Here is a 22,345-nt window from a genome sequence, read left to right on the forward strand (position 1 = left end):
AATAATTTTAACTTCGGCCCAGAATTTCTTCAACAGAATTCTGCTATTCCCGTCGATGCACACAAAAAAGGGAGCGATAGCCATCCACGGCATACAAATGGACCCCTCGGAAGCAAGGTGTCTAAAGTTGCCCTAAGTTCAACGTGCTTGCATGACTTTGGGTGCGCGGAACCAGGAAAGTGAGAAAACCTGAAAGTATGTAAAGAAGGCGGACAGATAAATTTTTTTTTCAGGAATTAACACAACGGTCACTAAGTTGTCATGCCAGTTGACGTGAGAATAAATGATCAAGACCAACCCCATCTACTGACGCAAAGCCAGCAAGAAAAGGAAACACATGGCTGTAAAAAATTGTCCCGCCCATTTGAATGTGGTGCAACAATACAGTTTTTTTGTTTGTTTCTTTTTTACTGCGAGTATTCACTTCTTGCCAAGCTTTTGTGGTTTTAGGCCAAAATAAAAATCTCTCCGTTCTTTTCCTTTTTTTTTCTGCGGTGCATGCAGTTTGGCACTTCAGCATCAAAACTCATGCCAGCCTCCGACTCCTTGCTTACTGTGCCACTGACACGTTTCAAGATCATTTTCCAGCCTATTTAAGTCGCATCAAACAGCTACAAATTAATGCAACATGTCGACTTCACGTCTGTTGCGCCCACCCTGCATAATAAATTAGCACAGATAAAGCCTGTTAAACCATGCACACGCATATATAGTTTGAACTGAATTACATGAAATATGCATACCGTCAGAGTACTTCAATGCTTTACTGGTCACGAAACTGTTCCGTAACTCAATGGGAGAGCTTCATATGCTGCATTTGGCCTCCGCGCGGTGGCGCCACCCTCTCACTGAGGTCACTCCTCGGGCGGCGTTGCGCTGGCTTGAACGGCGGAGCCGCAGCGAGTTGTGTTTGTTTTGTGCGGGAAAAAAAGTGTAACGTGCATATCGCGCTCTCGTGATGCGACTTAGATAATGCAACGACGATACCGAACATTGTTGTGTCCCGGGATGTCTTTTCTTGTAAGATACCACATAAAATGTTTCCTTGTTCTGTTGACCGAGCGACGGGCAGCTGCGTGAGAATTGGAGGCGCGCCATTCCAAGGCAAGCAACGGGAGATTTCAGCTTCGATTATAAGTGTGTGACAGTGTGTAGAAATGCACTGTGTGTGAGAATGTAAAAAGCAATGTGCCATTTTGAGAGCATCGTGGACGTAGAATTGTACAAGGCTAACTTAAAGCCGGATTTTTGTCATATAAGTCAAGTTGTAGCGGTGCTTCATTACCTGTTTGCAAACTTGCATTACCTTGCGCTCAGGCTCGCGTGTAAAAAAGCTTTGGGACGTCCTTGTGCTTTTACTTTTCATATTTCCGCATATTATCCCTTATGGTTCGTTTTGTTTGTTTTGTAACCGCGCGTGGCCGATTCCGGTTTCTTATCTGGCGTTTCAACCGGAGCGCCCATTTGCTCAGTTTGTCGTACGTCCCGTCGGGCAATATTGTTTGATATGGAAAGGGTGCCACCTTGTCGCTAACTTGATTTTTTGTTTCTTCGACTATGTTCTCGATCCTATTTCCATGGATCTGAAATTAATAACGTTCCGAGAGTAATGCATGCATAGCAAACGCCGCGCAACTCACTCTATCGACGTTCATCTGTGGACGTCACACTGCGGACTGCTTCTTCGACGTTTGTGTTTCATTCTAGTCTTTTGTAGTGCAGGAGATCGCTAGCTCGCTGCGTTCAGAAAAGCTTTGCGTCGTTCTTGGCTACGCGGAAATATTCTGTTTTCTCCGTGTGCTGCACATCGCAGCGCGAAAAAATAAATTTTTGTACGCTGGACCACGCTCTTTTGTCTCGCTTCGTAACATTGAAATTTTTTGTTGCGTGTGATAAAATCAGTTTTATTGTTCTTTTTTCGCTTCCTGTTTTTGCAAGTATTGCAAAGCGTGGATGTATAAAGACACATGGTGCGAGATATATCGCTTCGTGTTTTGATCCTTCGCGTTTCTGCAGCGTTTTTAGATGTTCTCAAGTATGTACCCATTCATCGAAACGACAATACTATTGCGCTTTCTCTTTTAGCGTTCTGTGCATTCCAGAGCAATCACCGGATTCATTAAGCGTAGTCTGAACGACGCGTACTTGGTTTCTTTCAGTTTTTTTTATTGTATTATCGATAGGCCCGCAGCAGTCCGTGGCTACACAGCTAACGTATATGTGGTAATTACAACTTTGCTTTAAGAAAAGAATCAATATAGATTTAAAAATCCGTAAACACGACGGCGCAGCGCTTGTGCCAGAGCACACAGAAGCCGTTGCCGTTATGGGCCGAAGTCTACGGTAATTTACTTCGAAAAATAAACCCATTGAAGGCAGGTGATATACACAATGACTGGACTATTTATCGCTATCTACTACGAAAAAAAACACACTTAATCAGCGCGCAGACACCAAAAGCGGCAAGGGTTTGCACACCAAGAGCTGGGCAATACGCCGCACGAGCGGCGGCTGGATGATCTTCGTGCGGCGGTGGCGCCTGTAGTGGCGCGCGCGGTCCCTATATGAAACGAGCGCCGAAGTTTCGTGACCAGTAAAACATTGAAGGACTCTGATACTGTGTAGAATCCAGAACTTTCCACGTTGTGCACTGAACCTTAGACCTCGAATGTACATACCAAAAGAATGGTTGTGTACTAAATGATACCAGATTTAAATAAACAAATGAAATTAGCTACGGTACTACATCATTTCGTGAATACTCCAGCAGCTAGAAGAGTTAGCCCAGTTTTTGCAAATTGAAAAAAAAACTACTTGCCCACTTCCATCGAGCGCCTGCACTGCATACATTCATCTCCAGTGTACCGCGTGAGCCACAGCCTCTGGACGATTGTTTAAAGCCCACGAAACCCAGTGCACCATAAGTGATAAGGGAACATCAAAGGTGTCACCTTTGTAGTATGGCACCCAGCTGTAGTAGCGGCCCTTGAAGGCAATGCTGTTGAACCTGGCGCACTGCTCTTCCCTGAAGTCCTTCATGTAGTCAGGGCACTCCTGTTTCAAAGACGCGGCCTTCTTTGAAACACCACTCATATAAAGAATACTACCATGAAAAGCAACTCGCCAGGCAGTGCAGTACTAACAAAAAAGGCCTTATGCCTAGACACCGTTGTGCACTATGGCAGACAGGGCATGAAATAGTTCGTGCAGATTAATCTAGTAGAAGGCTCGTATGACTTCAAACATTTGATTCAGGTCTTGGTGCAGAGGCATAGTTTGCAGCTTATGGCAATGGAAATGCACCTGCCATGAATGGGCGAACATTCAGGCCCATTGGGGTAAAATGGTAGCCATTACTGGAGGCTATACCACTGTTTGTAGTTTAGCTCGCTTCGTGGGTTGCTTACGATCACCACTGGTGTGGCAGTAAACAGACACACGCAGCCAATTGGAGGAGGTATCCTTGTTGGAAATCAATGACAGTGACTAAGGCTTCAAAAGGCAAAATAGCAAAAGAAGAAGAAAAAATTCCCCGATGCTGTTCCAGTTTATTCCAAGCTATTGTCACACTCAGCCTTTGTGTCTCAGCTTCACACGCAAGCTGTGCGCACCTATGCACAGAAAACGAATGTATTTATGAAATTAAAAAATAGCTTTCAAAGGGCCAAATATCCGAGCTTTGCACAGACTCACAAGACGTGGTGGCACAAATCCATCACGTGAGTATCAGTGAAAATAACAAGAGCGCAGCTTTAAGTGCTGTAGACTGTGTCAAGTTGCCAAGTAATTTTAATGACTTTAGAAAGGGAAAATGTTCTGGACTGTTCCCCCTCCCTCCCTTAAAACTTATAATTATGACCCATATACAGGCAAACATTGGCCAATTGCTCCGAGTTGCATAATTACTATGCAATTCTGCACATAGGTGGGTGGTAAGTAGCTCAAACTTTGAACAATGCATCAGACAAGAGAATAAAGAACATGCCGCTGACTAACAAAGCTGTTAATTGAGATGGCTATGGATCAAATAACAGCACATCTGTTTGCCTGTTCAAGTGACGAATAAGCAGAAGCACAAGTGAAAAGCACGCTGATTCAAAGCATCATGTACTATGCTTGTGACCATTTATTTAAGATTCAGAGTCCAACACAACATGCTTAGAGCATGGCACAAATGAAGGTGCTTCACAATGAACATTAATTTCCCTCACTGATTACAAATGCACAACAAAACAATCAACACTGGAATTGCCTAATGTTCAATTGAGTTCGAATTGTCGGCAGAAAAGTCTTCACACTAAGAGAACCTGCCCATTTGTAGATGTGGACATAAGTGTCGGCCAGGGTACACTTATTAACCAAGTGCACCAATGACGCGTCTTTTATCAATGACATTGGGAGAGGCAATGTTTTTTATTAACACCGCGATTTTCCGCGAATGTTATCAATCGCCTTGAACGAGCTTCTTTATCTGCTTCGAAACCACATGTCCGCTGTCACGTTCGGGTATCTTCCTTTTGTTTCGCCGGCTTGTTTCCGGGTCCGAAACGCGCGCCTCGCTTCTCGGGGCGACATCCTGGAGTGTGTTGCGGTGGCTGTGAACCTTACTGTGCTCCAAGCGTGCTCGGAGTTTCCCGCAAGCAGTATGCCTTTGCAAGGTGTCCCAGGTGCAGTGCCTTGAACGACACCACGTGTCTCAGGGCAAGTGGGTAATACGCGTGCGACCGGACGTGACTCAGGAAGTCCTTCTTGGCCATTGCCTGCAGAGCCGCCTCCTTGCAGACCTCACTCTCGAAGATTAGCTGGACCATATCCACGAAGTTCTCCGTCATCTTGAGCTTTTAACCCGGGTCCGTCCTTGCCTCCAGGATCGGAGCCTTGATGGTGAATACCTTGAACAGTACACCTTTCAGCTCCAACTGGTCCAGCTGAATGTTCCTCTGCGCAAAAACGTCGAAGAAGCCGACTTCGGACGGGAAGAGCAAAAGAACGACTTTTTCCTTGGCGCCGATGCGGGCAGTTCTTCCGGCGCGATGGACCTACTCTTCGGGTTGAAGCGGAACACAACACTGGACGATGAGGTCGACCTGCGGAACATAGAGAACATACAGGAACAGGACGCCGGACATCGCTTCTCGGAATCGATTGAAGACTTCTGCCCTGTCATGCTCAGTCATCTCCCCGTGGAGTTTGACAAAGTCGATTCGCTTCTCCGTGTCCTCGAGCATGATTCCCAGGAGGGAGGAGAAGAGTGCGTGTTGGAAGTCCACCATGTTCTGAATTGCCAGAAAGACGATGACATTGCCGCGTTGGGCGACGACGCAGGTTTCCAGCAGTAGACAGCACAGAGCATAGGTCGGCAAACTCACTCATGAGTGCACTCACACACCCTTCCCTCACCACTCACGAGTGAGTGGTGAGTGAGCCTTACCGTCGTTTTGGCCTGGTGAGTGCGAGTGCGAGTGAGTGCGAGCGCCACTCACGGTGAGCACCATTCACCACTCGCGAGTGCGACTTCCACTCGAGGTGAGCCACGCTCAGCACTCGCTAGTGCGAGCGCCACTCGCGGCGAGTGGAACTCGCCACTCGTGAGTGCGAGTGCCACTTGCGGCGAGCCCCGCTCAGCACTCGCGAGTGCGAAAGCCACTCGCGGTGAACCCCACTCACCACTCGCGAGTGCGAGTTCCACTCGCGGTGAACCCCACTCACCACTCGCGAGTGCGAGTGGCACTCGCGGTGAGTCCCACTCACCACTCGCGAGTGCGAGTTTCACTCGCGGCGAGCTCCGCTCACCACTCATGAGTGGCGAGTGAACGCGCGCTTCTTGCGCGATGTGCGCTGTTGGCATTCGTCGCAGGAGCCGCTTGCTGTGGTAATTGCTTCTGGCGATATCCACTCGTACCCACAGCCACTAGTTAATGTAACGATTGGTTTTACCTTCGGGAATATGTGGCTACTGCCCTTTATAATTAAGGCCCCGTGGAACGAACTCTTTAGTGACCTGTTGATTGAGGAATTTTGATGGACGTCTGACGCCATAATGCGCTGATACCCTCACTGTCATGTCTCATTGAGGGGCTGTTGCACGCACTGTCGCCGAATGATGTTTCTGGCTCGCAGCGTTTTGTGTTGGAATAAGTGTCGGTAAGGTCGTCGCAATAAAGCGATTGCACTTCCCTACCGCTGAGCGCTGCGATGGAGGCATTTGAAAGCACCGTGGTCTAGTTCCGAAGTACTTGGCGTACATAATTGGCCGGCTTGCTGCAGCTGTCAAATGGTCGGCTGTTCTGAAGCGCAAATTGTGAGTGCCCGTAATCGTTTCAAAAGGTATCGCACATTTTCACAGATTCACGTATCAGGATGGCGAAACAGTTCGAATGGGCGAATTGCGTCTTGTGGAAGCAGTAGCTCATTTTCGAGGCCTTGGCGTATAAACGTATCTGTATTCATCATTACTTGTTACGGTGGCGCTCCGTTATGATACTCGCTTTTACGTGGACTTCGTCGTCGTCCGCGTGCCGTTGGCATAGGGGTACTGTGACCCCTGAGTGGTGTGACGAGTAGTAAGCATTCTCGGCAGTCGGATAGCGTAATTTTTGAGTGGGTGAGTAAGTGAATGAACACGTGCGTGCGTGCGTGTGCGTGATGAGTGAGTCTGCAGGCGTCTGCGCGTGCTTGCGAGTTCGTATGTGTGTGCATGCGCGCGCGCGTGTTCAAGTGCGTTGGTGTGTGTTCGTGAATGTGTGTTTGTGTGCGTGTGCGCGTGTATGTGTTCGTGTGTGTTGCGTGCGTGTTCGTGCTTGTGTGCGTGTGTGCGTGTGCATGCGTGCGTGTGCGTATGTGTGCGTGTGTGTGTCCGATTACTTATTCTCCCCGTTATTTCGTATAAACTTTCGACGTGAACTTGTCTCGGTGCCCAGTGCGGGCGCATTACGGTGTAGTTTAGGATCAAGCTGCGGTTTCGCTCTGCGGCAGGCTGGCGCCGTTTAGGGAGGGGGACCCGGAGGGAAGCGGGCGCCAAGCAACTCGTCTCCATGAGGACGCCCGCGCTAAAGTCAGGCGGCGCCGTTTTGGCGCGATCACGTGGCCCCGCCTCTCTCCCTGCCTTGCCTCTGCCAAGCGCTCAAGGCCAAGCGCTCCAGTAGCCTTCCTCCACCTTGCTTGCTGTTTTCAATCTTTTCGTGGTGGTGTTTTGCTGGATACTCTCGCTATGCGCCCTTTTCACCTGGGATTACTTTTGAAATAAACCGTTTGGAGGGTTGTCCAGAGCAAATTGACTGCGCAATTTTAGTTGCAAGGATAGCGCGCTTCGAGATCGGAATATCTGCGCGCGCTAGCCAGTATTTTGACAGATGGCAACACCTTTTCTAAGCTTTTCTTCCGAACTGGACTATTTCTTTTATGTTTGCCACCGCTGTGAAACTTTTCAGTGTTTTTTTTTGTAGAATCTGAGCGAAATAGCATAGACAATAATAAAAAGTTATGATGAATGGCTTCAGGCAAATTTGCGAGAATTTGTTCATATCGTAAAACAATCCAGCGACGATTACCGCTTTGGAAGTGGCATATAAAGACATGTGCTTATAAAAATCGAATACATACTTAGGAAAAAGGGAGACCCCCTTCCTGAGAAAGGTAACTTTTTTGCTCAAATCAGTAAGTATTTCATGCTCGAAAATATTTGTACGTGCGCATTAGTGGAAGAAGCGAGTGGTGATTGCGAGTGAGTGAGAGTGGCCATTGCAAGTGGTGAGTGCGAGTGCGAGGGAGTGTAGGCGACGAATGCGAGTGGTGAACGTGAGCGCGGGTGAGTGCGAGTGGTGAGCGTGAGCGCGAGCGAGTGTGAGTGGTGGGGATGAGTGGTGAGCGTGAGTGAGTGGGAGTTGTGACGACGAGTGGTGAGCGTGAGGGCGAGTGAGTGCGAGCTGTGAGGACGAGTGGCGAGCGTGAGCGGGAGTGAGTGCGAGTGGTTGGGCGGAGGGGTGAGCGTAAGTGCGAGTGAGTGCGAGTGGTGCGGACGACTGAAAAGCGTGAGCGGGAGTGAGTGCGAGTGGTGAGGGTGGAGGGGTACGTGAGCTTGAGCGCGAGTGAGTGCAAGTTGTGAGAGCGGAGTGGTGAGCGATAACGTGAGTGATTGAGTGGGAGTGGTGGGGGCGAGCGGCCAGCATGAGCGCGAGTGTGTGAGTAGTAAAGGCGGAGTGGCGAGCGTAAGTGCGTGTGAGTGCGCGTGGTGAGGGCGGAGTGGCGAGTGCGAGTGACTGCTGTTGTGGAAGTAGAGGAGGAAGATGGGGGCGTGCACACTATCATCATTAGTAAATAAAAGGAAGTCGAAGTGCGTTTCCAGTTCTACCCTACCCTGGCATCCTGGTTTTTTGCGGTTCACAACAACTTTGGTGCCGAAATCACCCGTCTTCAACCACCCGGCATTGTCCGGACGAGCCATTGGGCCTGAAAGACGACGATGGACCGTTTGAAGCCCAAGCGAACGGCACGGCGGGCCCTTCTGACGAAACTGGTGAACGAAGCCAAGGCAGCCCTCCAATCTACGCCTCCAGACTTGGTGAGCTTGTAGTCTGTGCTCCAGCGCTTGACAACTTGCGAGGCGGAGCTCCGCGCGATCAATACCGAGATGGAACCTTTGATACCTACCGAATTACTGGAAGCTGAGCTAGAGGCTGTGCTACAGTACGAAGATGTGGCGCTTAACGCGATATCAAGCCTCAACACAGTCATAGAATCTCTAAAGAGCCCGACTGCGTCAGCTGCCGCATCTGCGACTTTGATTGACGGCTCGTCACGGGAGACGCTTCAGTCATTTAGCCGTTCATCAGGACCCGGGCTTCCGCAATTGGAAATAACGTCATTTCGCGGTGACATGAGCAAGTGGCTGCCGTTTTGGGAGCAGTTTGAGGCAACTATCGACAAGAACCCGACATTGAGCATAACGGAGAAATTTCACTACCTCAGGAATTACCTTTCCGGAGAGTCCGCATTAGCAATTGCCAATTTAGAGACAACCGAACCATGTTATAAGGATGCCATCGACATGCTTCGCTGTAGGTTTGGAGATCCGTTCCGCATAGAACAGGAACATCTCTACCGCCTACGATCCCCAACTGCTGTTCGGTCTTCCTCCGACGTGACTTGGTTACACCGCCTGTACGATACCCTTCAGAGCCACGTTCGAGGTTTGACTGCATTGAAGGCGCCCACTTCATCATACGCCTCGATGCTTATGGACATACTGCTTCGGAGTCTTCCTCCCGACATTGTTGTTCAGTACCATCGACGTTGTGCTGAAACTTCAACATCGACTTCAGGGGAGCGTGCTCAAACAGCTGATACGAGACTGCAAGATCTCATGGAATTCATTCGTATAGAGGTTGAAAGGCGTGAGAAATCACAACCAGTGCTTGACAAAGCGTCAAGAAACTTCGACAAGACGTATGGATGGCGCAACCAGGACCCTCACAAGCCACGTCCTCCGACAGTTACTGTCCTTCACAACGCAGGAAAGCCACCACCGAAAGAAAGTCCTTGCCTTTTCTACAAGAACAGACATGTGACCGAGGAATGTACGGCCGAGCTGACGAGTACTGACAAAAAAGAGATTCTTCCCATGGACGCACGCTGTTTTCGCTGCACAGCCAAAGGGCACCGCTCAAACGAATGCCGGAGACGTATCGAGTGCTCACACTGTAAACACCGACACGCGACGTCTGTCTGCATGCAGCAAGGTAATAACTCTGGACAGCCGAAGACTAACGCCGAAAATGCGTATTACACATCTGCGGAGACAAGCCAAAACATGAAAGAGCGTCCCACTGTACTTCTTCAGACTATACGTGTATGGGCTGTTTCCGACCAAAGCAGGATCTTTTTGCGTGCTGTCGTTGACGGGGGCAGTCAGAGAAGCTTTCTTCGGGAAGATATATCCAAGAAGCTGAAACTTCCGGTTGTCGGAGAGGTAAACTTGGCCATCAACACGTTCGGCAACACTCGGAGAACCAAAAGCCGAAAATATCGTATCGTTCGACTCAAACTACAAAGCCAATTCGACAGCGGTGAATGTGTCTTGGACGTCGTAGAAATTCCAGAAATATACCAAGATATCTACTCCCATGTAGCTGATATCCCATTAGCCAAGAAATTTCAAAAAAGAGGCAGAAACATCGCGGATAGTGACAATTTGGGGTGGAGTGTTGGAGACAACAGTATCGGACTGCTTATTGGCGATGATCAGATGTGGCTAATCATGACTCCAGAGGTGACCAGAGATGCCAACTCAAGCCTTGTTGCCATCAACACAATGTTTGGATGGACATTTCAAGGTCCGACGCAACACCACACGCCTTACACGCCCGCATGCTTGGTTAGCGTTTTGCACAGCTATGCGACAACGGCAGACCATGAAGTTCCTGAAGACAAGCTTGGACGTAAGTTCTGGGAACTTGAAGCCATGGGAATACTGGAAGACGACCAAGAACGGCACACAAGCACAGTATTGGAGGATTTTTCAGCTTACTATTTCCAAAGTCGATAGGCGATATGAAGTGGCTTTACCGTGGAAGTTTGATCCGAAGAAATTCCTTGAAGACAACAGATCCGAAGCCCTGCGACGCTTGAATTTTCTAGTTAGGCGACTCTTGAAAAGATTTGCTAGCAAGATATGACAAGGCTATACGGCAGTATCTGGTCGACGGGCATGCTGAAGTAGTGCCAAAGCGTGACACGTGCGAAGACAGGCCGCTATACTACTTGCCCCAAAGGGAGGTTCTCAAAGAAGACCGCGTCTCTACAAAACTTCGAGTGGTCTTTGATGCCTCTTCGTCCCGACCACCCAGCCTTTCCCTGAATGACTGCTTGGACAAGGGCGTGAATTTGAATCCGGACATTCTGGAACTGTTACTGAGGTTCAGACGACACAGATTCGGACTTAGCGCCGATGTTCAGAAAGCCTTCCTGCAAATCGGAATACAAGAAAAGGACCGGGATGCTTTTCGATTTGTTTGGTATACGAGCGTACCGACAGGAACTACTTTAGATCGCCTAGAAGAGTGGCGCATGACTCGTGTTCCGTTTGGAGCAACATCGAGCCCCTTTATGCTCTCCGCAACGATTCGACACCACCTCAGCCAAGTTTCGGAAAACAAGAAAGAAACAGCAGAACTCTTAAAATCATCTTTCTATGTTGATGATTTGTTGACCGGAGCCGAAAGCGAAGAAGAGGCTATACGCATCTATAAACAGAGTAACGAGATCATGACAGATGCAGGGATGCTACTTAAGAAGTGGTCAACTAATTCCTGTCAACTAGAAATTTTATTTGACAGCAACGAGAAACAAATGGCCGCACTCAGGAAAGAGGAACCAGTCCTACCAACGAAGGATAGAAAGGTTTTTGGCATTGCTTGGGATGACGACGATGCACTTCATGTCAGCATGAAGTCAACAATACCTTTGTTGAACAAAACACCAGCAACAAAGCGGATTGTGCTACAAGCAATCGCAGGAATTTTCGACCCACTCGGAGTGATATACCCACTCGTCGTCAAGGGCAAAATGCTGTTTCAGCGACTCTGGACAGAAAATATCAGTTGGGATTTGCCTCTTCCTCTGCACATGCAGGAAGAATGGTCGAATTGGTCGAACAATGTCTGCAAGCTAGATGACATCAGAATTCCACGCTACCTCTTTTATGGGCATGAGAAACCACGTGGAAACTTCGAGGTACACGTTTTTTCTGATGCGAGCCCTCAAGCCTATGGCGCCATGGCGTACCTTCATTTTTTGAGCAACCCCACATCAGCAGAATCTACGTTCTTGTTTTCGAAGTCCATAGTAGCACCAATCCGAAAGCTGACAGTGCCCAAACTCGAACTTATGGGAACTCTCGTAGCCGCAAGAATGGGGGAATGCCTGAACAGGAAGGTCTTCTACGGCACTACAACCATTTGGTACTGGACGGATTCGTCAATCTCGTTGGGATGGATAACTGGTAACAAAAAGCGGGAACCATTTGTCGCTAACAGAGTTTCCGAAATTCATCGAACGACTGATCTTTCACAATGTAGACACTGTCCTGGATCAAATAACCCAGCCGATCTAATCACCCGAGGTTGTTCGGCTGAAGAGCTACTCGGAAACCAACTGTGGTGGAAAGGTCCTGACTGGCTGAGATTGACTCCGAATGCATGGCCTGAGAATATTCTCAGCGTTCACCCCCACTATTCTATGCCAAACAATTTACACGTCGTATTCACCGGTTGCACACGAAGCATCGAAGCCGACGTCGTAGATATTCACAAATTCAGCGACTTGCATAAGCTGATCAGAGTAATGGCATGGGTATTACGGTTCTGTTTCAAGACACGTGAGCGTCCCAAGGGTCCGCTCACGACCCGAGAACTCCAGTCAGCGGAGCGGTTTCTGATAAAACAAGAGCAAGAGAAACACTACAAGCAAGAACTCGCCGATTTAAAAACATCGAGGATTAGCAAAATTTCGCCTATCATGACGCTTCAACCATTCATTGACGACTACGGCCTGATGCGCGCCCGAAGCCGACTGTCTAATTTTCAAGTCACCGAAGAAACTAAAAACCCGGTGATATTACCTACCAAGAGCCATTTTACGGACCTAACAATTACCGCTACTCACCGTAGACTCCTGCACAGCGGGGTCAGAGACGTCCTGATAGACCTTCGCGAATGATTCTGGGTACCAAAGGCCCGTCAGCGCATCAAATCCATCATTTATAGATGCCCAACTTGTCGAAAATACAAGGCGAATCCAGTTTCTGCTTCTACACCACCGGTTCCAGCTGACAGACTTCGGAAGTCAAGTCCGTTCCACGTCGTCGGTATTGACTTTGCTGGACCACTGCTGGTTAAAGACGGAGTGACAAAGACGTATATACTTTTGGTACCTTGTGCCGTGACGAGAGCCATACACTTGGAACAAGTTTCCAGTCTAAAGGCAAACTCATTCATCTTGGCATTCAAGCGATATATAGCGCGAAGAGGAGTGCCCAGTACCATCTACTCCGAGAATGGCAATACTTTTAGACGCGCCAACCGAGAGCTACGATCACTCTTCCGAGTTTCCGCTTCTCCTGAAATTCAAGACTTCTGCACTAAACAGGCGATAACTTGGAAGTTCAAAGCAGAAGCTGCACCGTGGTGGGGAGGTTTTTGGGAGAGACTTGTTGGCAGCGTGAAGCGAGCACTGCGAACTGTTCTCGGCAGAGCTTCAGTGAATGCAGAACAATTGAACACCATCCTGTGTGAAATTGAAGCGGTAGTTAACTCCCGCCCGCTTACTTTTGTGAGCAATTCTATCGGTGAGCCTGAAGTTTTGACCCCAGCTCACTTTCTCATCGGTAAGCGACTGACTGCTCTACCCACCATTTAACTCGATCTCCTGGAACAACGTGCTACCGACATAACCAAAAAATGGTATTATCGACAGTCTCTGATGAACGCATTTTGGCTGCGATGGGAGAAGGAGTATGTGCTTCAGCTTTCATCGTTTCATCATGTCCATAGAAAAAATTCAGCACCTCTCATGATTGGAGACGTCGTCCTTATAGAAGGAAGAGGCCCAAGAGGATTGTGGAAAACGGGAGTAATAGAACAGACATTTCCTGGGCGTGACAACGCAGTTCGTGCATGCAAAGTTCGACCTTCGGTGGGACAGTTCTTGACGCGTCCCGTACAGAAATTGCATCCCCTGGAAATCGTCAAGAGCCCGGGTAGAGGATGTTGTGGAAGTAGAGGAGGAAGAAGGGGGCGTGCACACTATCATCATTAGTAAATAAAAGGAAGGCGAAGTGCGTTTCCAGTTCTGCCCTACCCTGGCGTCCTGGTTTCTTGCGGTTCATGACAACTGCGTTAGGATAAATATATTTTTTCAATGAGTGTGAGTGAGTGGCATCCAGTTTTGCTGAGCATGGCACAGAGCACTCTGCGGCAGCTTGACGGAGACCTGGAGGTAATACTGACTCAAGCCGGGTGACAAGACAAACTCTTCGAGCTCCTCAGCACAAGCCTCAACGGCGACGTCCACTGCGTTTGGATCTTCTAGAGCCAGGACCGCCAGCCTCTCGAGACCTATCGTGAATGTTGCAGATAGAAGCACGCACGTGCCTTTCGCTTCCTTTTGTTCCTTTCACAGCGTGACGATCTTGGTGACCGACTCTTCAAAGCCGAGCTCCAGCATCCTGTCCTCTTCGTCAATCACCATCCAGGCAGTCTTGCTCAGGGAGAAGGACTTGGTGTGCTCCAAGTGGTCCGTCAGTCTTCCGGGAGTTCCGACGACGATCGCGAGCCCCTTGCGAAGCCGCGCCTTCTCGGACTTCTTTTTCTCCTTTCCCATGAGGACGCCCGGAACGACCCAGGTGCAAGCCTTGCTCAGCTTCTCGAACCACTCGTAGGTCTGCAGCGCCAACTCTCTGGTCGGCACGATGACCACGGCACGGACGCCGTCATTTCTTGTCAGCTTGGGCCTGATCTCCTGCAGGCGGTGCAGTATGGGAAGTGCGTAGGCCAAAGTCTTACCAGAGCCCGTGTGTGACTTGATCAAGGTGTCGCGGTGCATTAGGAGAGACGGTATGGCTAGCTTCTGGACTTCCGTGGCCGTCGTGATCTGGAAGCGATCTCGGAGGCAGGAAACAAGGTGCGGGTGCACGGAGATGTCGGCGAATTGCGACGAAGAGAAGACGGGTTCGTTCTTGGCGTCGACGACTGTCGTCTGCTGCACCGGCTCGGGTTCGGCTAGCGAGGCGCGGCCGTCAAACAGCGAAGACGCCTGCACGAAGTCTTTCGCCTTCTTTCGCGTCGGCTGTTCGCTTCAGCAAATCTGCGCATCGCTGTTTCTTGGGCCATTCGTTTGCCTATGGCGATTCCGTTTGTTCAGTGCTGTTCCCAGCGCTCCGCCTGTTGTCGGAGTCTTACGCGGTGCGATGGGCCTTCTAATCACTTGAACGGACGGATGTGTTTTCGGAGCACCCCTCTGAAAGGTTGCGGCAGCAGCAGCAGCGGGGGTCGCGAACGGTTTCCGTCTCGCCTGGAAGTCAGTGTTCAGGTTGAGCACGATGGCTGAGTCGTCCATGGCCACGTGAGGCAGGAGTCCGATGGCTACGCAACGGTTACAAGATCTAAAAGCAATCTTAACGCTTTGCAAGATTCATGTTGGTTCACAGGGCTCATTTGGCATTGTAAACGCAGCGCACGGCAAATACATGTCCCAGGCAAGCACCCACGTTTGCAGCGAGCCGCATACGAAAGCACGCTGAGAACCGCAAAACGCGCGAGAGCCCATAACGGTACGCAGGCATCGTGAAAATGTCCTTCAACGCGTAGCGCACTGCGTTTTGCAAATGGCGCCGCTGACTGACGAAAAAAAATCCACCCTCCCCGAAAGACGCCAAAAAATGTACCTTTCCATTTGTCCGACGAGGGTGCAAGTTTCGCGTATGTTTATTTAGCGCGGTTTTTAAATTTGAAAAAGACGCATAGTGTTCCAAGTCTTCTGGGAATGACTTTGCGAATGTGAGCAGTCGAAAACAGGTGGAAGGCTAATTCTCTATTGCTGCTTCTAAGCAGGTCCACAGTGAGTTTGCTTATCGGGTGCGAACTGTTAACGACGGGTGTCCCAGGTGTCTGCAAACACCAGCCCGGCCCCAATAATGTGCTCGTTCGTTTGAACTATTCTAAATCGCCTTTTTTGTTTGAACGAACCCTTCGATTTCGTTGTGCCATTGCCATTTGAATGGGAAGGTCAGACGTACAAATCTCTGCTCTGGTGTAAAACTCCGTAAAAATGGCCAGGGGGTGAACTCGTTCATAAGCGTATAATTCCTCAAGAACTTACAAAAAACAATGTTTGGAATGGTTTTCATTTCGACACTGATAGGACGTGGAGGAAGTGCAGATGCGCCTAGCTACTTAAGGTTGCTCCGTATCATCCCAAAAACACAAAGCAAAGGAAAATTTGACACAGATGTCCAAAACTAGAGACTCTGCGCAATTTCAGAGCGCAGAACTGAGTCGCATATCTTTCCACATCATACTTCTGTTCGGAAATATTTTCGACAATAAGGGAAAGAGCAAGAATTACTCGAATCGTCAAGTGCAGGAAACTTCAAGGGAGCAACAAATTCTCGTGCTTACTGTAAGTTCTGTTTAGGGGAAGCTACAGATGAGGTTCTGTTCCCAACACTCGGCAAAATTTTATGCTAGAGTTATTTTCTTAATCAAATATTTGGTAGCACAGAAAACTCGTGTGATCCTTCGCAGTCCATGCTCATCGTTGCACCATAGTTCCACCGTTCTTATGGCCTCTAAGCTTTCTAACTTTTTTTTATCTCATTTATGTCATGGAAGCCCCTCTGAGTCATGATGACTGCCGTTTGTCAAAATTTTCCAAGCACCTCTTCAACGCATGCACATATACTTCTTCGGTCTTCTGTTTTTGTTTACTGGTAGCACCATCAGGGCAGGAGTATTGAGGAATGTAGTACGGTTTACTAACACGAAAGCAAAGAAGAAACTTGAGAATACCGTGAATGTGGTACATAGTAAACTCTCCGTAATGTTGACTAGCGACTACCGCCATCCTCGGGGAAATATTTTCAAGTTTGTGTGTTTTTACGACGAGTCAACTTTTACAGAACACTTGACACTATGTAACATAGTAAGCACGATTTATGCTAAGTAGACTTAATTAGAACCACAAGCTAGGCGCTCAAAAAAAACTACACGGGAGGGGTGCCGTTGGTGGGAACAGAAAACTCCAGTGAACAAATAAAAGAAGTTACTGGCACCGCCATGGAATCGAACCTGGAATGCATACAGAAATGGAGCTAGGGCCTGTTGTCTAACCGACTGAGCTACGAGCCCACGCGGAGACAGAATAAACAGGCGGTGCACTCACCGAGCACATGTATGCGGGTGTACCCCCTGCGTTCTTGCTGAATGCCACGTGGTAGCGTCACGCGACCTCTCGCGCCGCTGTGCGTTCCGCCCACGGCACGTGTAGCGGCTACGTGCGCGACTTGTGGATGCGCTATAGTTGGTGACAGCTTAACTCTGCAGCGGCTTTTCAAGATCAAAGGAATTTTGTGTTCATCCGCAACCAATGGCGTCTCGCCGTTTATGTGACGCCTGCGACATACGTTTTGAAGGAGAACTACTTCCAATATGGCCGTGCTCGCTTGCCGACCGCTGATGCGCCGTCGAGCGACAACGAGGTAGCCGAGAACCAAAAGCTCTGTATGCGATTTGTGTTACGAATGTGCTGTAGTGCATCAAGAAGCCGCTTATCGTCACCTGTCCCGTGTGTGTGTTACCGCGTCGTGGTTTGTGCGTACGTGAGGAAATCGTGGCTGGCACTGGTGGGCTGTTTCTACGCGGAACGTCGTCACCGAACTCGATCTGAGAACGGCGAAGCGTCGAAGCTGCATCTGTTGCTGGTGTGATTGTAGAAATTGTGTCGGCGTAACGCAACCTCTGTGAAGAAATAATACGATTTGCTTTCGCCTACGGCAGTAGCGGTGACAAGTTGCAAGCGTTTTCGTTTGTTGCTGTGAGCGTAGGCTGCGCCCGATGTTGAGCGCAGGCCTACGTGGTGTCCGTCTGGCCCGACGCGGATTGTCCAAACGTGTGGCGTGTTTTTCGGCCGGATACGGCCGCTCGTACAGCCTTACATGTTATTAAGATGATTGCCAAATCTTACAATGTAAGGTACCTTTCCTTACTAATTCGGGCATTGCTTTAGCTTGCCGGGGTACGAACGGAGCAGTGGTGTGGCGTTTTTTTTTTCCCTGGCGTAAACAGGTATGTTTAAAGCATCATTGCAGAGACTCGCGAAGAATTAAACGTTCGTGCACAATTATCCGAGACTGTGTAGCTTTACGAAAATCGGTATGAACCTGCCTTGCTGCGAGAGGTTGGTGCCTATGCCGTTCTGTTTATGCCAATGGGCACATTATCGCACATACAAAAGTATTAACGAGTGCGAGTATTGTTGACGTAATCAAATGTGGTGGCGTTTCGTTTCTTGACTGTCATTGGTTGGTCGTAATCATCAGTAGCATTTTTAAAACGTATAAGAGGGGTAAATAAACATCGAAACTGTATGATTGCTTGATTTTGAACTACGCCGTTGAAGAAAGCCGGAAGTGTGTGGCCCCGCGACATGACCACGTATTTTTTATACCTTTCCAAAAATACACATGCATGCAGCTTTTTCTTATGCCTGCTAAAAGCTTATGGTGCGTATGTTCCCATCACTGCACAAAGTGGCATCAGAGAAACTGACAATGCGTGGACTGAGGCTGCGTATTCTGTGTGCAGTATGGAATTTCTCAGAAGTGTCGTGAGTTGTTTTGGAATAGCTGAATGCGTTTCGTAGGAATGAACCAACAGTTTATCTTCCCTTTATCTTCATGCAAAGTTTGCGTGATGGGCAGCTGTGTTTCATAGTGATGGCTGTACTTTAATGATTGCATTCTGGTGCTTGGGCAGTTTAAGTTTCAACTATGGGGTTACATAGTGTATTGGCAGACATTCAGATTTCCAGTGTCTCTGTCATGATAGACTGTTATTATACAGAGTGGACGACATGTTTGAGCGTCTTCCCATGGAGCATACTTTAATTTAGATTCAACACCGCTTCCCACTTTTAGATGTGTTTATTGTTCCAGGAACTGTGACAAGAGTTGGAGAGCCTTCAAACAGTGACTGAAGGTGGTTCAGGTTGAAGAGCTGCAGTAATAATTGCTAACATTTGTGTATTAGGTAGAAGTGGAGTATGTCACCCCTTCAGACTGCTATGTTCATACTTTTTAATTATGCACTGTTGCTTCTGGTTTTACAGCTGCAAGAATAATAGAAAACAGCGATGCGGGATATCCAAATGGTTTAACTTCAGGCCTCCAGAGTGTCATGTCGCTGCTTTTTGAGCACACTATTGCTTCCGCTGTTTCAGACGCAGTAAAAATTGGAAAAACGTGCTCAGCAGGTCGCAATGTTACTTCTTCAAGATGATATGTAACTCCTTTGCGAGGTTGAACTGTTGCTTCTGACTAGAAAGCTATAGTAAGAAGGGAAAGCTCTAATAAAATACGTTGAAATGTGTTTATTCCAGGCCTTCAAGCTTTGATGTCGCTGCTTTTTATGCGCAGATTGTAACTTCTAGCAATGAAGTTGCGGTGAAAGTTGAAGACACTTACATAGTACGTTAGAATAAATTCATGCCACACTTTCAGGCTATGCCGTCGCTGCTTCTGTCACGCACACATTGTAGTTTCTGGCCATGAAGTTGTGGTGAGAGTTGAAGATGCTTATGTAGTACATTAGAATGACTTCATGCCACACCTTCAGGCTGTGAAGTCACTGCTTTTCACGTAAACACTGTTGCTTTTGGCTTTAAAGCTCCATTAGACATTGAGAACACTGGTGCAGCAAATCAAAATGGATTAAACGTCAGGCTTTCAGGGTGCCACTTTGCTGCTGCTAGCTGGAAAGTGTGGGAAGAATAGAAAATGCTTGTGCAGCAGCCCATGGCACCTCACAACAGGCAGTGAGAATTAAATGTTTCTTCTCCGTGTTCAAGTTCGTGCGATAATTGGTTGCAGAAGTGGACAAAATGGAAATGCTTGCATGGAGATGTCGGCACATTTTTAAATAAGTCACGTAGATCTCGTGTTCGTGCTCATATTATTGGGCCTGTTGAGTGTAGTTGCCTAAATAGGTGCAGTAAGAAATGAATGCGCTTGTATAGACCTTCGTTCAAGTTTCGTATGGGCAGTCGGTGTTCGACGTCACTGTATGGTGTACATAGGGGAAGGTTATTGACTTCAGGAAGGTTATGAGAAATGAAAATGCTTCCACAAAACCTTGACAAGGCTGTGAAGGAACTACATGTTGAACCGAATATTTTCTTTGTGTCTTCTATTTAAAAACCTCATCAGCAATTAAAATATCTTCACGGTAGGCTGCTGCATATCAGTGTAAAAACCACTTACATGTCTGTCACAAATCGTAGTGGTCGAGAACGGCTGTTGCAGACACCGATATCCCTGTTCTTGAATGGTGAACCCCTTGCCGCCACTGATCATATGCGTATACTGGGACTGGAAATCAGTGCAACTGGGTCGGCATCCTCATGGGTCCGCTGCACCCGACAAAAGGCCACCAGAATGTTACACTTGTTCCGCCGAATTGGCCAGAAGTCAGGGGGTGCCTGCTCTCGAGTCATGCGTACGCTAGTGCGTGCTATCTTCCAGCCTCGACTAGTTTACCAAGCCCAGTTCCAACACCTCACCTTGCGCGACTGGGATCGCTTAGAAACTGCAAATAGAGAAGCAATGCGAGTTATCACCGGGCTTCCTCGCATGACCTCTATACCGACACTTCAAGCCGAAGCGCAACTGAACACGCTGGATGAAATCGTACATCAGCGTCGATCGGCTCGTCGTTTAAAAATTCAATCGATTTCCGCCGCGGCAGCACTTGCACACTACTACGATCGTGCTTCGCCTCTGCTACCTCGCTTAGCGGAGCCCCCTCCATGGCAGCGACCTCAAGCTACGGACAACCGGCCTCTAGGGTGCATAAAAAGCATTCACCCCCAAGAGAAGCAGGCCAACCCACCGCTTCCTTTTGACTCGCCAGAGGGCCTTCAAGCGCATGTGGACGCAGGGGTAGCCGACGGCATCCTCCACACAAGCCTTGTCTGCCCCACTATGCCATCAATCAACCAGACATGCTCGTATTTCACAGAGGCGCCACTTCCTTCTCTGTTGGCGGAGCTGGTTGCCATTCGAGATGGCCTGTGTGCTTTAGCTTCTGAGCTCGGCGCTGCCCCACCACCGCGCTTGGTGTTATACACCGATTCCACTCAGGCTGCTCGAGAGCTCCGGCGCGTCAACAGTACACTGGGCATTACATGCGAAGTGCACCAGATACTCCAATCATTCCCGTGCCCTGTTCGCGTCCTCTGGACCCGCCGGAGCACGACCACGCACGCCCTCGCCGACTCAGCCGCTCACCCGCAGCAAGTGGTGTACCCACTCCCGTTTCTACAGCTCTCACTGGAAGACACCCTACTCATCAAGAAAGATATTCTTCGGCGCTCCACGCGTGCCCTTCTCCCTCCGCGTGGGTCTGACCTTCCTGGCGGCTTAACCCGTCGTGAAGAGGTCGTGCTTCGAAGAATCCGCCTGGGCGTCGCACTGACGCCTGCTGTGCGAGCAACGTGGACTTCTAGTCTTGCAGATCCTTCTCCGACCTGCCCCTACTGCCCTGCCCCTGTTGCTGAAGCGACATTGGAACATTTGCTAGGGACGTGTCCAGGGCTTCAATCAACCCGAGCTCGACACATGGGGCCCACAGGACATCGCCCAGGGCGACCTCCAGATATTCATCGGTGGGCGCACGGCCCACTTTACAAGAAACTGTTGGAATTTATTTCCGAAACTGGACTCTATACTTTCCTGTAGTGCGCCCGCCTCACACTGTGTGTCTTTCTTTCTTTCCTTTTTTTTTTTGCTTTCCTTTTTTGTCGTTCCCCTGTCCTGTTTTGTCTATTGTTTTCCTGTTATCTATGCCCTGTGGCAAAATGGCGCAATAAAAAAAAAAAAAAAAAAAAAAAAAAAAAGCCAATGGAAGTTTAATGTCGCACAACTGGAAAGTAGAACTTCGGAAGGATGCATTTGTAGGTCACTATTCATTTTTTCGATAAAAGCTCGCAGCAGTAATTTTTGAGGTGGCTGCTAGTGCTTTTTCACCGCCAGTCAGGGTTCTCTGCCTTATCATTACACTGTAAACTGCGGGGTCGTGATATAACACTAACGAAACAGCGGCAGCTGTTTTATTACATCGCTGGGAAACGCCTCGGAAATCGTCGCCTGGATTGAAAGCATGACACCGTATACTGCCAATCAAACGAACTGACGTAGAGCGTCTTGCCACTCGCGTGTCTCGTGAAGTAGAAATGATTAGACTTGTAACGTTTCACATCCCACAGTTCTATGCTCGCGCCATACTGTGTTGTCGTCTCGTTTAAGCGGAATAAAATAACGCTTGTTTCTTCGCACCTACAGCTGATTTTGCAAGGCAGGACACCTTACGCGGCATCGCAACCTCCACCGTTGCGTGCGTCACCGCGGTAGGTGTTTGCAGGGCGTCACTACGTTCGAAACGGTCGCATAGAACAATACGTGGCCTGTTGATATCGCGGCCGATTTCTGAAAGACACCGATGAATTTTCGCCTCTGGTTTCCTTTTCACCCTGGGCTTACACAGTCCGCGCACTGCATCCAGCCATTGCGGCGACGAAC

General features: G+C 48.8%; 1 protein-coding gene and 1 pseudogene across 3 annotated transcripts in view; both read right to left on the reverse strand.

Moving 5' to 3' along the window:
• The window catches only part of LOC144137571 (papilin-like), a 113,722-nt gene that overhangs the window by 70,075 nt on the left and 21,302 nt on the right, over positions 1–22,345 (reverse strand). For all 3 annotated transcript variants that reach the window (XM_077669495.1, XM_077669494.1, XM_077669496.1), the window contains exon 5: positions 2,952–3,054. In XM_077669495.1, the coding sequence (XP_077525621.1) occupies positions 2,952–3,054 (103 nt within the window). The remainder of the gene's footprint in view (positions 1–2,951; positions 3,055–22,345) is intronic.
• On the reverse strand, positions 4,605–15,111 carry LOC144137575 (ATP-dependent DNA helicase DDX31-like; annotated as a pseudogene).

Source organism: Haemaphysalis longicornis, unplaced genomic scaffold (genome assembly GCF_048455015.1).
Source record: "Haemaphysalis longicornis isolate Haplotype H1 unplaced genomic scaffold, Haemaphysalis longicornis Haplotype H1 scaffold_409, whole genome shotgun sequence".
NCBI lineage: Eukaryota > Metazoa > Arthropoda > Arachnida > Ixodida > Ixodidae > Haemaphysalis > Haemaphysalis longicornis.